Here is a 15,967-nt window from a genome sequence, read left to right on the forward strand (position 1 = left end):
CATAATGACCTTGGTTCACATGACACAAGTTCCTATCCACTGCTCACCCGCCATCTGTCGGTGTAGAAAAGAAATTTCAGTGGCAAGCGACTGCGCTCTCGTAACTTCAAAATTTACTTAATGTATTCAGAAATAGAAGAAATTCTACCATTGTCTGTGTTCGCAATTTGTGTTGCAAAACAGTAGCAAACAAAATGAAAGGCACAGGAAGACTGATCGAAGTGCCCTGCTTATGAGAACGTAGTTCTCGCACATAAATTCACTTCATGAGTTGCAGGGCGAACCCAACGACCGCGTAAATTATTTGCAGGTAGATTTGGAAATGTATGGTTGTCTTTTGACACTCATAACTCCTCATATAATATGAAAAAATACTTGTAGGCGGACATCAGTTTCTGCACATGAGAGCCTCTTAGTGACGTTAAGAATCCTAGAATCTGGAAGTAGCCACAAATATCTAGAATTTTCTACTGCAGTTTCGAAACAGGGACTGAAAGACATCATATCCTACATATGCGAAGATATTTACCCATCCTGAAGGATGACTTCATGAAGGCAAGTACAGTATTGAACCTCAGTTCTGAGTTACAGATAATATTTTTACAGTTTTAGACGTGTTTGAAGCACAATATATTCTTACAATTGTATACGTTGTCGGTGAGCTACAGTTTACTTTGTTTTTGAGTTGGGATTTTCTGTTACCTGCCTAAAGTGTACCAGGAATCTGTAGGATTTTTGCACCAGAATATATAACTTCGTTCTGAACTGTAGACAGGGATTCCCAGTTTATCTGGAAATTTTTACTCCTAGTATTGTGGTAGTGAATTCTACAGTTCACCTCTGAAGCACTTTTTACACAAACCACATATTATATCAGAAAGTAAAAGAAGCGTAATTATCTGAATGTCCCTAAAGCCACTGTTTCAACGTATTTCATTTTCAGTTTAACACAATATTCTGACAGAGCTCATCCTTAGAGCAAATAGGGCCTACTCTTCTTTTTACGGCGCCAGATCGAATAGATTACGTTCCTGTGTTTAGTTCTTCGCGTTAAATAGTCTGCAATGAATTTATTTATTTATCGTTTTCATTGCCGTTCTCTGCTCAACCGCATACTAAAGAATTATAAGCAGTTACTTTCTTATGTGTGTTGCTGTATTCTCTCCTGTTAATTTTTCACATACGTATATGACTCTTGTACAGTTCTATACATTCGGCAATGACCTCTCTATAGCACTTACGTGTACCTGAAGTTTTAAAATTCACTATGCACACACGGACGAGAAAGACTGGACTGAACAAACGTCTAATTCAAACACGTTCGCGCGCCAGAATTGTGACGATCTCCTGTGTACACACTTGGACTTGTCTGTGCAGGTGTGATTTGAACCCACAGATTTAAGCAATTTCGCTGAAACCTCCAACTCCAGGTGTCTCATATCCATGTAAATCTCTTATTCATACGGAACGATCTGTCTGCGCAGCAAGCATAATGTGCGCAAACATTTGCACAGACTGATCGTTGCGTGTGGACGGTCCTTACTAAATAGACATTGTAATCGGCTCTGTTAAAAATATTCTGTTATGATCTCGTCCGTAATTAGAACTGCACCTTGGAGATTTCTCCAAAAAATTGTAAATAATCGCCAGCGATACTTCGTGCAGAAAAAACTATAATTTACGAGTTGTCTAGAAAGTTGTTCAGTAAATTGAGGTCATAGTATTTGAATATTTTATTTGGTACTTTGCACTATTCTTCGTCACAATAATCTTCAGCTCGTTTGCTAATTAGAGCCGATTTCCTATCCATAACAGGATTGTGTATTTAATTACCTACAACATTTGAAATACTGAAAACGCTTTGTAAATAAAAACGTTTTATAGGCTAGAAGCTGTGTTCTGAAATGTGACCTTCATTACCATTGGCAACCCTGCAAGATTCTTTGGAGTTACTAAAGAAACTAAAAGATGGTTTAGAAAGATTTGTTTGTGAATTGAAACTGTGAAACAAAAAAATATATATTGTTGATTCTGTTGATTTAATCTACACACGAGTTGAACGTTCGTAAATTACAGGTTATAAACTCACTACTCTCTGACAGCACCGAACTTGATTTGCTCTTTACACATTTAACTTCAAAACTGCTGAAAGCAATTGTGGATATAATAAAGTCATATGTGAAGTACTTGTCCGAATAAATCTGCTTCATTGGAAAATAATATATCAAGCTCATCGGGACATGTGTCAGTGATATAACGTCAAAAAATGCAATGTTCCGTAAATTATGCGGATACGCCATACACAGTTCCGCTGTGTTCCTCAGAGAATATAGATGATGTTTAATATTGCGCATTTAAGCGATTAGATTGGGAAAAGTGCAAATGTATGATGTCGCAGCATGGATCACGGCCGAAGTATCGGTCATCATTACAACAAGAAGGAACGATGGATCTTTTCATTGAAACACTTACGGGAACAGCATTCGAAATGACAGTGTCACCCTTCGATACAATAATGTCCATCAAATCTAAAATCCAACGAGTTGAAGGTAAGAAACTAATGAACTACTTATGTTGTAGTTATACTTGTTATCACAATAGCAATGAGTAACATATAACTGAGTTAACATAGTGTGGGTTAATATTATGTGTGACATCAGAGGCAACCTTGATTTTAGAAACCAGCTTACAAAAACCAGATCGAAATTGCTATAGCCGTACATTTAATTGTAACATTTCACTATTTCCTGAATGAATGAGAGTAGAGTACTTGTTTTGCTTTTCTTGGCCCCTTATTTACGAGATTGTTTCCTTTTCTGGTACATTAGTAAGAAATTATTTAATTTTAACTTTAGTGTTTGTTGAATTGTTGATCGTAATTACATGACCTATAATAGGCTCATTTGCGAACCTGCATAACTGTACCTTAAAATTTAAGTGTGATTTCCTTTTGTACATAGGCCTCAGCTGTCAGACTCTATCTCCCCTTGCCACTATATAAAATGGTAACCCATATACAAATTGATTGGGCTCTAAACATAATTATCTGCTTACCGTTGCTTAGTGAGTTGAGCAATCTATTTGTACTTGCAATACTGTATAACTTCAGGTGTTCCTAAATAATATAATCATTTGCAGATTTGACACTTACCATCATTGTTCATAGGACACCTTCTGTTGAGAAACACAGTATTTTATCAAAGCTTGCATATGTATTCATGATCACCATAGAATTTTCATTGTAAATGAACTATCATACACTTGAGTTCATTCTTAGAGTGCTTTGTCACCCACACAACAAAATGAACTATGGAGAGAATGTGTGTGGTAAACTTAACAGGGCAACACAAAACATATCACATAATTGCTATTACATATAACTAGAGCATGTATCTGCAGCTTTGGCTTCGGGAAGGAAGAGTACATAGACTCCGCTACCTTCTGACCTTATTATTTCTCTCATTGTGTTTTATTATTGTCATTCCAGCCGATGTGCATGAAGTTTCTAGTCTTCTCATTTTTACTATTGTTAATCTCCTGGCTAGAAGGCATTCTCTACTCTGTTATTTTTGCACTTAAAGTGGTAGGTGCAGGGGAGGGGGGATGACATAGGAAACAGGTGGTGTTTCTCTCACCACAGATGAGCTCTGGGAGATCCTTTGTCTCGACTAACCTACATACAAACACAACCTGTATATTTTTACTTCTCCTTTAATTATTGCTTAGTTCTAGCATCGTATTGCTTTCAGTGCCTTGATTTTTACCATTCCTTTCATAATCCAATTAAATTTCTGGTGGACATCACCAAAAGCAAAATTTTATTGTACAAATTTGGTTAGTCAGTGAAGTAGACTATTTTAAATTCTTAGGACCAAGGCTAGACAGACAGCCTTTTTGAAAGTATCAAGCTCAAGATCGTGTGCAGAAAGTAAATGCTGTCATCGTCACTATTAGAGTAATCTATTGTGTGTCTAACACTGAAATACGAAGACTTTATTGTGCTTACTTTCACTTTATTATTTCATTTGGTGTTATACACTCCTGGAAATTGAAATAAGAGCACCGTGAATTCATTGTCCCAGGAAGGGGAAACTTTATTGACACATTCCTGGGGTCAGATACATCACATGATCACACTGACAGAACCACAGGCACATAGACACAGGCAACAGAGCATGCACAATGTCGGCACTAGTACAGTGTATATCCACCTTTCGCAGCAATGCAGGCTGCTATTCTCCCATGGAGACGATCGTAGATATGCTGGATGTAGTTCTGTGGAACGGCTTGCCATGCCATTTCCACCTGGCGCCTCAGTTGGACCAGCGTTCGTGCCGGACGTGCAGACCGCGTGAGACGACGCTTCATCCAGTCCCAAACATGCTCAATGGGGGACAGATCTGGAGATCTTGCTGGCCGGGGTAGTTGACTTACACCTTCTAGAGCACGTTGGGTGGCACGGGATACATGCGGACGTGCATTGTCCTGTTGGAACAGCAAGTTCCCTTGCCGGTCTAGGAATGGTAGAACGATGGGTTCGATGACGGTTTGGATGTACCGTGCACTATTCAGTGTCCCCTTGACGATCACCAGTGGTGTACGGCCAGTGTAGGAGATCACTCCCCACACCATGATGCCGGGTGTTGGCCCTGTGTGCCTCGGTTGTATGCAGTCCTGATTGTGGCGCTCACCTGCACGGCGCCAAACACGCATACGACCATCATTGGCACCAAGGCAGAAGCGACTCTTATCGCTGAAGACGACACGTCTCCATTCGTCCCTCCATTCACGCCTGTCGCGACACCACTGGAGGCGGGCTGCACGATGTTGGGGCGTGAGCGGAAGACGGCCTAACGGTGTGCCGGACCGTAGCCCAGCTTCATGGAGACGGTTGCGAATGGTCCTCGCCGATACCCCAGGAGCAACAGTGTCCCTAATTTGCTGGGAAGTGGCGGTGCGGTCCCCTATGGCACTGCGTAGGATCCTACGGTCTTGGCGTGCATCCGTGCGTCGGTCCGGTCCCAGGTCGACGGGCACGTGCACCTTCCGCCGACCACTGGCGACAACATCGATGTACTGTGGAGACCTCACGCCCCACGTGTTGAGCAATTCGGCGGTACGTCCACCCGGCCTCCCGCATGCCCACTATACGCCCTCGCTCAAAGTCCGTCAACTGCACATACGGTTCACGTCCACGCTGTCGCGGCATGCTACCAGTGTTAAAGACTGCGATGGAGCTCCGTATGCCACGGCAAACTGGCTGACACTGACGGCGGCGGTGCACAAATGCTGCGCAGCTAGCGCCACTCGATGGCCAACACCGCGGTTCCTGGTGTGTCCGCTGTGCCGTGCGTGTGATCATTGCTTGTACAGCCCTCTCGCAGTGTCCGGAGCAAGTATGGTGGGTCTGACACACCGGTGTCAATGTGTTCTTTTTTCCATTTCCAGGAGTGTATTTTGGGGCAACTCTGTGTACTCACCAAGAATATTCTTAGTCCAGGAATGGACAGTCAGGTTGATCCACGGTGTCAGTTTGCGAACTCCATGGAGGTCTTTATTCAGGTGTCGTGCGCAGTTCCAACTGTGCCATAAGTGCACCTATATTCCATCATGGTTTTTGTTGTGGACAGTAATGACTCATAAGAAGAAAATATAACTTTCCTTCACTGAACAATAGGTGGAAAACTGGGCTCAACTGAAGAATGGGATACAGTTTGTTGGTTTTGACCAGTGACATCATATTTGTCATAGATGAGCCATCAGAGTGTCATAATCATAAATAAAAATAAATGAATGTGTTGTTAAGAGAGAGATATTGTGTAAACTTTTTGACATTTGTGGCAGTTTTAAATAATTTGTGTATCTCTTCAGGCTTTCCCAGCGATCTAATGACATCTTGGGTTGTCGGGTGTTCTGCCAGATATCAGCGTCGTACTTGCACGATATTTCGGTCACGTGGCTCGTAACCTTCATCAGGTGCGACCTGAGACAGTCTCAGGTCGCACCTGATGAAGGTTACGAGCCACGTGACCGAAATATCGTGCAAGTACGACGCTGATATCCGGCAGAACACCCGACAACCCAAGATGTAATTTGTGTATCGTTTTGAATTATGCCTTTGTGTGAGTTGTTCCAGTGACTGTTTCCTCTGTAACTTTTTTGTATCCTATTCAACTGAAGACTAGGATATTAGTACTAGTGAAAGCAAAATAAGCGACGTGCATATAACTGGCATCTTGTACCTCAGTTGAAGTATGAAGGTTTTGTCCTACTGTTCAGTTGACCTGTATACGTCAGCTAAAGTACAGGTTACAAATTTAATGTTTGTCACTTTTTTCACCTTCACTAGCATCCTATTCTTCAGTCGACCTATGTAGGTCAACTGAAGTACAGGATACAAATTTTACATTTGTCGCTTTTTTCGCCATCGCAAGTACTAGTATCCTATTCTAGATCAGCTGAAGAATGTGATACTAGGGCTTTCTACTGCAATAAAAGCAATACATGTAACATTACATTCAAAGTATATAGACATGTGGTATTTTTCCATGATCTGTTTTCTCTGTGCTGCATTCCTCTGTTTGTCATTTTTCAAAGTTGACAGATTGTATTCCCATTCTTCAGTATTCCCAATAAATGATATGTGCTATTCAGTGGGTTTCATTTTCAGTAGACTTTCAGCAGGATTCTTTCCTATAGTTGTTCTGAACATGTGTTTGGCACATGTGGCGCAAAGTTGGGTTCACTGGTAGATTAGAGAAAAGTCATAGTCTTGAGTAAAGAGGGCAAGTAATTTATCACCAATACATGCATTTCACACATGTGGAGTAGATTCCAAGACAAAGGAAACATTTAATAGCAGTATGAGCAAGGTTGACAGTGTACAACCAGACAGGGTCGACAGAAGTGTCCGATCCCACGCGTCGGCTTTGACCCGTGATGTCATGACGACGCGGAGTTTGGTTTGTGAGTGTGGCGTGTTTGTAGATGACGTTGTGTTGTGGTTTGTTGTGGTTTCTGGTGGTATGTTCAGGATTTTTGGTTGTGTGATGTAATGGGCTCAATTTGCTTTTGCTCATTATCCAGAATTGTTCGAGTGTCGGCTGTGTTTGTAGTGGAATTCGTTTCAGTGAGTTAACAATTTTGTGTGAAGGTTAATTTAGTGTTGTTCGCTGTACATCGTGTGGTAATTTTAGTAAAACTAATCGATTGTTGTTTTGGTTCAGGAATGGATATGACGGATAAAATTAACAGTGCACAGGTCAAGTGAAGTGTTCGATACCAATGTGTGGCTGTGTGTGTTGATATTGCTATCGGGAGATGTTTTTGAGCTATATAGGCTAAGGGGAGGGTTGGATACTAATTTATGGGATCGGGAGCTGCTGTTGAGCTATATAGGTCAAGGGAAGTGTCCGATTCCAGATGATATTGTGTTTGGGGAGTTTTGTGAAGTTGGTTTTTTCGTCGTTTTGTGTGGTTTTGTATGGGGGGTGGGTGTCTAAATTTGTTTATATTTAGTTTGCCCCCACCCAAAAACACCCCATTATCCGCCCTTGTCCCGTTAGTGTCATTAGGCTTTTTGTGGAAAGTGTGTGTGTTTGTTTTTCGATGTATTTTCGTCCTTATAACGTGTACGTACCGACTTTATGTGCGCCATATTGAAATCGTGGTTTATGGTCGTTTCCGCCATATTTATGACGTCATGGGTCAAAGCAGACGGGTGGGATCGGACGCTTCCGTGTTTCCAACCAGACATCACCAGGATTATTTTCTTGTGTTATGCATGTAAAAATGTCCACATGTCATAACACATGCCCTTGTTAAAGACTTCATAGATCACACATTTTCAATGATACTGTATATTCGCAGGAGATTTCTGTAGTCATGGCAGTCACAGCCTGGATATATCATTTTGAAAAGATAAAGTCGCTTTAGCTGTAAGTTCTTAACAGCTAAAGCGGACGTATCTTGTGAAAATGAAATACTGGATATTGTCACCTCGCCGAGGTCATCCTGTATGCTTTATTACAGCCAGATGTGTTCCCGTCACACAGAGGCACCTTCTGTCTCATTAAGTGAATGTTTTATCTTGTGCACCATGGATGGACTTATGAGCAGTTAAGTAATAACCTGTTTGCAGATGATTTGTGGTTTAGCCTGGAAAATGATTGTTGCAGTAAGTTAATCTGATACACCCCTTTGACATGCTTTAACCTTGCCAATATTGTAGAAAAGGACTGATATGGCAGAGCATGTATTCTCATCAAAAGTGGCTTTGCGTTAGGAGCACACATGCCATTGTATGTCTTTGATAGGGACACTAAGGAGACTGTGGTCTATTGGAGTGGCAGCCTATGGTAATGCAAGTGACTCACATGTGATGGATGATAAAACTTGAATACTTGGTCTGGCCTTGTGTATGAGTACGTATAGCATCAGAATAATCTCCAGTGTATCTAAAGCTGAAACATGAAGGCTTGTTTACTGTGTTTACTTTCACTTTATTATTTAACATGGCGGTATATTTTGGGACAACCCTGTGCACCCACTAAGAATATTCTTAGTCCAGAAAAGGACAGTCAGATTGATCCGTGGTGTCAGTTTGCAAACTCCATGGAGGCCTTTGTTCAGGTGTCGTCCGCAGTTTCAGTTGTGCCATCCGTGTACATACATTCCCTCACAGGATTTGTTGTGGACAGTATTGACTCATTAAGAGGAAAATACAATCTACCTTCAGTGAACACTAGGTGGAAAAATGATGTGTGTTATTCAGCGGGTTTCATTTTCAGTAGACTTCTGCCAGAACTGAAATAATTGAGAGGTAAACTGAAGTGTTAACATCTAAGATGAAGAATTTCATTTGTTATCTGGACACGAGTTGCTCAAACTTTTTCCTTGGCTATGTTATTTATTAGTATACACTCTGTTTTTTGTTTTTTTTATTAATTCTTTGTTTATAAATTTTGTAATCAGCATTCTGTAAACTATGTTCGGAATGTTTCCATGAACAAGTAGCCTCCTGTAAGCATCTTGCCTCCTGTTGTAGCACCAAGCTTTTAGGCATTTCTGCAAGTGCACAAATCTTATTTCCATATGATCTTAACAATATATGTGGGGATATATTACTACGCACCAAGCAGAGGTGGCACTTAGTCACAGATAGGCACAATGCAAAAGACTGCGAAACATTTAAGCTTTCATACAAAAAAAGTTTTTCTGAAACAAAAAACATACACACCCTTCACAAGTACAACTGGCACACACATGGCAGCTATCTCTGAGTTGTGGGGCCCAACTGGTGACTGTGACCTGTGTCTGATGTGAGTAGCAATCTACTGGGGTGAGTAGTGGGGTTAAAGAGGCGGCATGGGGTGAGGAGGAGGGGAGGAAAGGATGGGGAAAGATACTGTGCTGCCTGTTTTATGTCTACATCTACATCCATACTCCGCAAGCCACCTGACAGTGTGTGGCGGAGGGTACTTTGAGTACCTCTATTGATTCTCCCTTCTATTCCAGTCTCATATTCTTCAATAAAATTCTTCAGGGTATCAGACCGCATCGTCATAATTTAAAATGCGCCAACGTTTCGGCCAGCGTTGCAGCTAGCCTTCATCAGGGCCTTACGTTAACTGCTAAATGAACACACTTGGTTCCTTAAATAGCTGCACGAGAAAACCGTGTCGTTACTTGATTGGCTGTAAAAGGAGGAGGAGGAGGGGTGAAAGGTATGCTTTATTGGTGTTTCCTTTATTATCTGTCATTGGCTGAAATAGCTGTTTTCTATTGGTCTTTATATTAATCCACCCCATTGGAGGAGACGGACGAATAGCGAACAGGTGATGGCTGTGACGTCACACTGTTTCCATGCTGTCCAGAAGCCGGCTGCAGCGTGCCATTGCTTTGTGTGCTCGCGACCCCTACTGCGGCTCTCCGCGTGTCTGCATGGGCCGCCACGGCTCTGCTGCCACTCCGTAGCCCTGCTATTGCAGGCAGCCAAGACCTCGGAAGCTTGTACCCGTCCTCTCTATTCATGTTGGCGGGTCTTTTGGCTATTTCTATCGCCTCTCTAATCTTTCTTTTGAAAGTGAGAGGCTGTTTCGCCAGGACGCGGGCTTCTTGAAACAATATTGGTTTCCCGCACTCGTCTCGGTGTTCCGCCACTGCTGACTTAGTGTGTTGTTTCAGGCAGATATATCTTTCATGTTCCGAGAGCCTTGTGCTAATCGGACGTCCCGTCTCACCTATGTAGACTAATCCACACGCACAACCAATTTCATACACGCCAGCTGTGTGTAGTTTGTCAACTGCATCCTTGGTAGAACCGAGCATGTCTGATATTTTGTTTCTGCTTCGGAAAATTGGTTTGATGTCGGCTTTTCGTAGAATTTTGCCAATACGTTCGGTGACCCCTTGTACATATGGTAACACAGCGATGCTCTGTGCCTCCTTCTCCTCTTCCCTATTAGTCTTCTCCCTTGTCGACATGGTGCTGTCTATCATCTGCTTCCCATAGCCATTAGTTCCGAAGATGGACCTGAGGCGTTCAAGTTCTGTCTTCAGATGTTCTTCGTCGCTTATCCTGTACGCTCTCTTCGTTAGCGTGTGCAGGGCGGACTTCTTCTGCGTGGGGTGATTGTGGGAGGAGGCGTGAAGGTACCTGTCCGTATTGGTTGGTTTCCTGTACACTTTGTGGCCAAGTTTACCATCAGGTTTTCGATAAACTTCCACGTCGAGAAAAGGCAGCACCCCATTCTTCTCTGTTTCCATTGTAAACTGAATTTGTAACTCCTCTTCTCCGTGGGGCCAGATGACGAAAGTATCATCGACATAGCGAAGCCAACAATTTGGACGTAATGGTGCGGACTGGAGGGCTGTTTCCTCAAATGCCTCCATGAAAATTTCTGCTGCGATAGGCGATAGGGGTGAGCCCATAGCTACACCGTCAGTTTGTTCATAAAATTGACCTCTCCACTTGAAATAGGTGGTCGTCAGACAGTGGCGCACAAGCTCACATATATCAGGTGCCACGCGTTCTTCTAGGATGTTCACAGTATCTGACACTGGGACATTCGTGAATAGGGATTTGACGTCGAAACTAACCATCAGATCTTGGTCCGTAACACGCATTTCCTTTAGGAGAGACACAAAGTGAGTGGAATCCTTAACGTAGGACTCGGTTTGGTGCACTAGGTGTCGGAGCCTAGGTGCCAGTTCTTTTGCTAGGTAGTAGGTCGGCGAATTTATACTGTTTACTATGGGCCTTAAGGGGAAGTCGGTTTTGTGTACCTTCGGTACACCATATATCCTTGGTGCCTGTGTCACTTGCGGGATGAATCTTCTGGCCTTGTCGAAGTTGATTCTAGAGTGCTTGAGCAGTGCCTGCGTCGTTTTGATGACCTTGGCCGTCGGATCTCCCTGAAGTTTCTTGTAGATAGGTTCTGCGAGAATATCTTCCATTCGTTTGTTGTAATCAGTTGTGTCCAAGACTACAGTGGCGTTGCCCTTATCTGCCTGTACCACTACTAAGTGGGGGTTGTCCCTGAGTTCCTTGATGGCATGGTATTCCTCAGCGTTGATGTTTTGCTTCGGTGGCTTTGCTTTATTCAGAACTCTGACCGTTTCCTGCCGGATCTTCTCCGCCTCGGCCTGTGGCAGATGACGTACCGAAGCCTCTACGGATTCTATGATATCTTCTTTTGGAACTCGCTTAGGTACGACTGCGAAATTCATCCCCTTGGCCAGAATTGCTGTGGTTGCTTCGCTCAAGGTGTGGCTGGAGAGGTTGACCACTGTCCGTCGCCTGTCCAGCGTCAATGTTTCGTGCGTGGCTTTCTGTTGTAGTTTGTCGTACTTTCTCATCTGGCGGTTAGTAATACTATTGCTGGTCCTTGATGCCTGCTGAAAGGTTAACCTGTCGACTTTATCCCAGTCTTCCATCTGAAGTTTTCCGGCCAGAAATAGGTGCAGATCACACAAACTCCTGTTGTGAGCATCGAGACTTATGCGGATGTGGTGGATCCTTTCCCGTAGCAATGCTTTACTGGCTTTATTACAGATATTCCTTGCCTTGTTCGTTTTTATGTGAGACGTCAACCGCAAAGAATACGGCACAACACTCGTGTCTCTGCATCTCTTCAAAAAAGCAAGGTCATTCAGCAGTTTACATCTTTTTAAACGCAGTGCTTCTAACTTCTTGATGTTTCCGTGGATTTCCTGCCCATACAGGTTGGTTAAATGTAAGCGTAGGCTTCCGCGGCCGTTGTCTTCTTCAATAAAATTCTTCAGGGTATCAGACCGCATCGTCATAATTTAAAATGCGCCAACGTTTCGGCCAGCGTTGCAGCTAGCCTTCATCAGGGCCTTACGTTAACTGCTAAATGAACACACTTGGTTCCTTAAATAGCTGCACGAGAAAACCGTGTCGTTACTTGATTGGCTGTAAAAGGAGGAGGAGGAGGGATGAAAGGTATGCTTTATTGGTGTTTCCTTTATTATCTGTCATTGGCTGAAATAGCTGTTTTCTATTGGTCTTTATATTAATCCACCCCATTGGAGGAGACGGACGAATAGCGAACAGGTGATGGCTGTGACGTCACACTGTTTCCATGCTGTCCAGAAGCCGGCTGCGGCGTGCCATTGCTTTGTGTGCTCGCGACCACTGCTGCGGCTCTCCGCGTGTCTGCATGGGCCGCCACGGCTCTGCCGCCGCTCCGTAGCCCTGCTATTGCAGGCAGCCAAGACCTCGGAAGCCAAAAGACCCGCCAACATGAATAGAGAGGACGGGTACAAGCTTCCGAGGTCTTGGCTGCCTGCAATAGCAGGGCTACGGAGCGGCGGCAGAGACGTGGCGGCCCATGCAGACATGCGGAGAGCCGCAGTAGTGGTCGCGAGCACACAAAGCAATGGCACGCCGCAGCCAGCTTCTGGACAGCATGGAAACAGTGTGACGTCACAGCCATCACCTGTTCGCTATTCGTCTGTCTCCTCCAATGGGGTGGATTAATATAAAGACCAATAGAAAACAGCTATTTCAGCCAATGACAGATAATAATGGAAACACCAATAAAGCATACCTTTCACCCCTCCTCCTCCTCCTTTTACAGCCAATCAAGTAACGACACGGTTTTCTCGTGCAGCTATTTAAGGAACCAAGTGTGTTCATTTAGCAGTTAACGTAAGGCCCTGATGAAGGCTAGCTGCAACGCTGGCCGAAACGTTGGCGCATTTTAAATTATGACGATGCGGTCTGATACCCTGAAGAATTTTATTGAAGAAGACAACAGCCGCGGAAGCCTACGCTTACAGTCTCGTATTGTTCGTGGAAAGAAAGATTGTCGGTATGCCTCTGTGTGGGCTCTAATCTCTCTGATTTTATCCTCATGGTCTTTTCGCGAGATATACGTAGGAGGGAGCAATATGCTGCTTGACTCCTCGGTGAAGGTATGTTCTCGAAACTTCAACAAAGTCCCGTACCGAGCTACTGAGTGTCTGTCCTGCAGAGCCTTCCACTGTAGTTTATCTATCATCTCCGTAACACTTTCACGATTACTAAATCATCCTGTAACAAAGCACGCTGCTCTCCATTGGATCTTCACTATCTCTTCTATCAATCCTATCAGGTATGGATCCCACACTGGTTAGCAATATTCAAGCAGTGGGCAAACAAATGTACTGTAACCTACTTCCTTTGTTTTCGGATTGAATTTCCTTAGGATTCTTCCAATGAATCTGTCTGGCATCTGCTTTACTGACGATCAACTGTATATGATTATTCCATTTTAAATCACTCCTAATGCCTACTCCCAGATAATTTATGAAATTAACTGCTTCCAGTTGCTGACCTGCTATATTGTAGCTAAATTATAAAGGATCTTTCTTTCTGTGTATTCGCAGCACATTACACGTGTCTACATTGAGATTCAGTTGCCATTCCCTGCACCATGCGTCAATTCGTTGCAGATCCTCCTGCATTTCAGTAGAATTTTCCATTGTTACAACCTCTCGATATACTACAGCAGCATCCGCAAAAAGCCTCAGTGAACTTCCGATGTTATCCACAAGGTTATTTATGTATATTGTGAACAGCAACGGTCCCACGACACTCCCCTGCGGCACACGTGAAATCACACTTACTTTGGTAGACTACTCTCCATTGAGAATGACATGCTGCGTTCTGTTATCTAGGAACTCTTCAATCCAGTCACAAAATTGGTCTGATAGTCCATATGATCTTGCTTTGTTCATTAAACGACTGTGGGGAACTGTATCAGAAGTCAAGAAACATGGCATCTACCTGGGAACCCGTCTCTAAGGCCCTCTGAGTCTCGTGGATGAATAGCGCAAGCTGGGTTTCACACGATCGTCTTTTTCGAAACCCATGCCGATTCCTACAGAGTAGATTTCTAGTCTCCAGAAAAGTCATTGTACTCGAACATAATGTATGTTCCAAAATTCTACAACTGATCGATGTTAGAGATATACGGCTGTAGTTCTGCACATCTGTTCGACGTCCCTTCTTGAAAATGGGGATGACCTGTGCCCTTTTCCAATCCTTTGGAATGCTACTCTCTTCTAGAGACCTATGGTACACCGCTGCAAGAGGGGGGGGGGGGGGGGGGCAGTCTCTTCGTGTACTCTGTGTAAAATCGAACTAGTATTCCATCAGGTCCAGCAGCCTTTCCTCTTTTGAGTGATTTTAACTGTTTTTCTATCCTTCTGTCATCTATTTCAATATCTACCATTTTGTCATCTGTGTGACAATCTAGAGAAGGAACTACAGTGCAGTCTTCCTCTGTGAAACAGCTTTGGAAAAAGACATTTAGTATTTCGGTCTTTAGTCTGTCATCCTCTGTTTCAGTACCATTTTGGTCACAGAGTGTGTGGACATTTCGTTTTGATCCACCTACCGCTTTGACATAAGACCAAAATTTCTTAGGATTTTCTGCCAAGTCAGTACATAGAACTTTACTTTCGAATTTATTGAATGCCTCTCACATAGCCCTCCTCACACTACATTTCGCTTCACGTAATTTTTGTTTGTCTGCAAGGCTTTGGCTATGTTTGTGTTTGCTGTGAAGTTCTCTTTGCTTCCGTAGCAGTTTTATAACTTGGTTGTTGAACCACGGTGGCTCTTTTCCATCTATTACGATCTTGCTTGGCACCTACTCAACTAATGCATATTGTACAATGGTTTTGAACTTTGTCCACTGGTCCTCAACACTATCTGTACTTGAGACAAAATTTTTGTGTTGAGCCATCAGGTACTCTGAAATCTGCTTTTTGCCACTTTTGCTAAACAGAAAAATCTTCCTACCTTTTTTAATATTTCTATCTACGGCTAAAATCATCGATGCAGTAACCATTTTATGATTCCTGATTCCCTGTCTGCGTTAACTGTTTCAAATAGTTCGGGTCTGTTTGTCACCAGAAGGTCTAATATGTTATCGCCACGAGTCGGTTCTCTGTTTAACTACTCAAGGTAGTTTTCAGATAATGCGCTTAAAAAAAAATTCACTGGATTCTTTGTCCCTGCCACCCGTTACAAACATTTGAATCTCCGTCTATATCTGGCAAATTATAATCTCCACCCAGAACTATAACATGGTCGGGAAATCTACTCGAAATATTTTCCAAATTTTCCTTCAGGTGCTCTGCCACAACAGCTGCTGAGCCAGGGGGGCCTATAGAGACATCCAATTACCATGCTTGAGCCTGCTTTAATCGTGACATTTACCCAAATTATTTCACATTTCTGATATCCGTCAATTTCCTTCGATACTATTGCATTTTTTATCGCCATAAACACACCTCCCCCTTCACTATCCAGCCTGTCTCTATGGTATACATTCCAACCTGAGTTTAGAATTTCATTACTGTTTACATCTGGTTTCAGCCAACTTTCTGTCCCTAGTACTATGTGGACATTGTGACCGTTTATTAATGAGAGCAGTTCTGGGACCTTTCTGTA

At 43.1% G+C, this 15,967-nt stretch overlaps 1 protein-coding gene across 2 annotated transcripts in view; it reads left to right on the plus strand.

The window, feature by feature from the left end:
- Positions 1 to 1,937: 1,937 nt before the first annotated feature.
- Positions 1,938 to 15,967, plus strand: part of LOC126237352 (AN1-type zinc finger protein 4-like) — a 97,937-nt gene continuing 83,907 nt past the window's right edge. For both annotated transcript variants that reach the window (XM_049947417.1, XM_049947418.1), the window contains exon 1: positions 1,938 to 2,549. In XM_049947417.1, the coding sequence (XP_049803374.1) occupies positions 2,387 to 2,549 (163 nt within the window). In that variant the 5' untranslated portion in view covers positions 1,938 to 2,386. The remainder of the gene's footprint in view (positions 2,550 to 15,967) is intronic.

Source organism: Schistocerca nitens, chromosome 2 (assembly GCF_023898315.1).
Source record: "Schistocerca nitens isolate TAMUIC-IGC-003100 chromosome 2, iqSchNite1.1, whole genome shotgun sequence".
NCBI classification, from domain to species: domain Eukaryota; kingdom Metazoa; phylum Arthropoda; class Insecta; order Orthoptera; family Acrididae; genus Schistocerca; species Schistocerca nitens.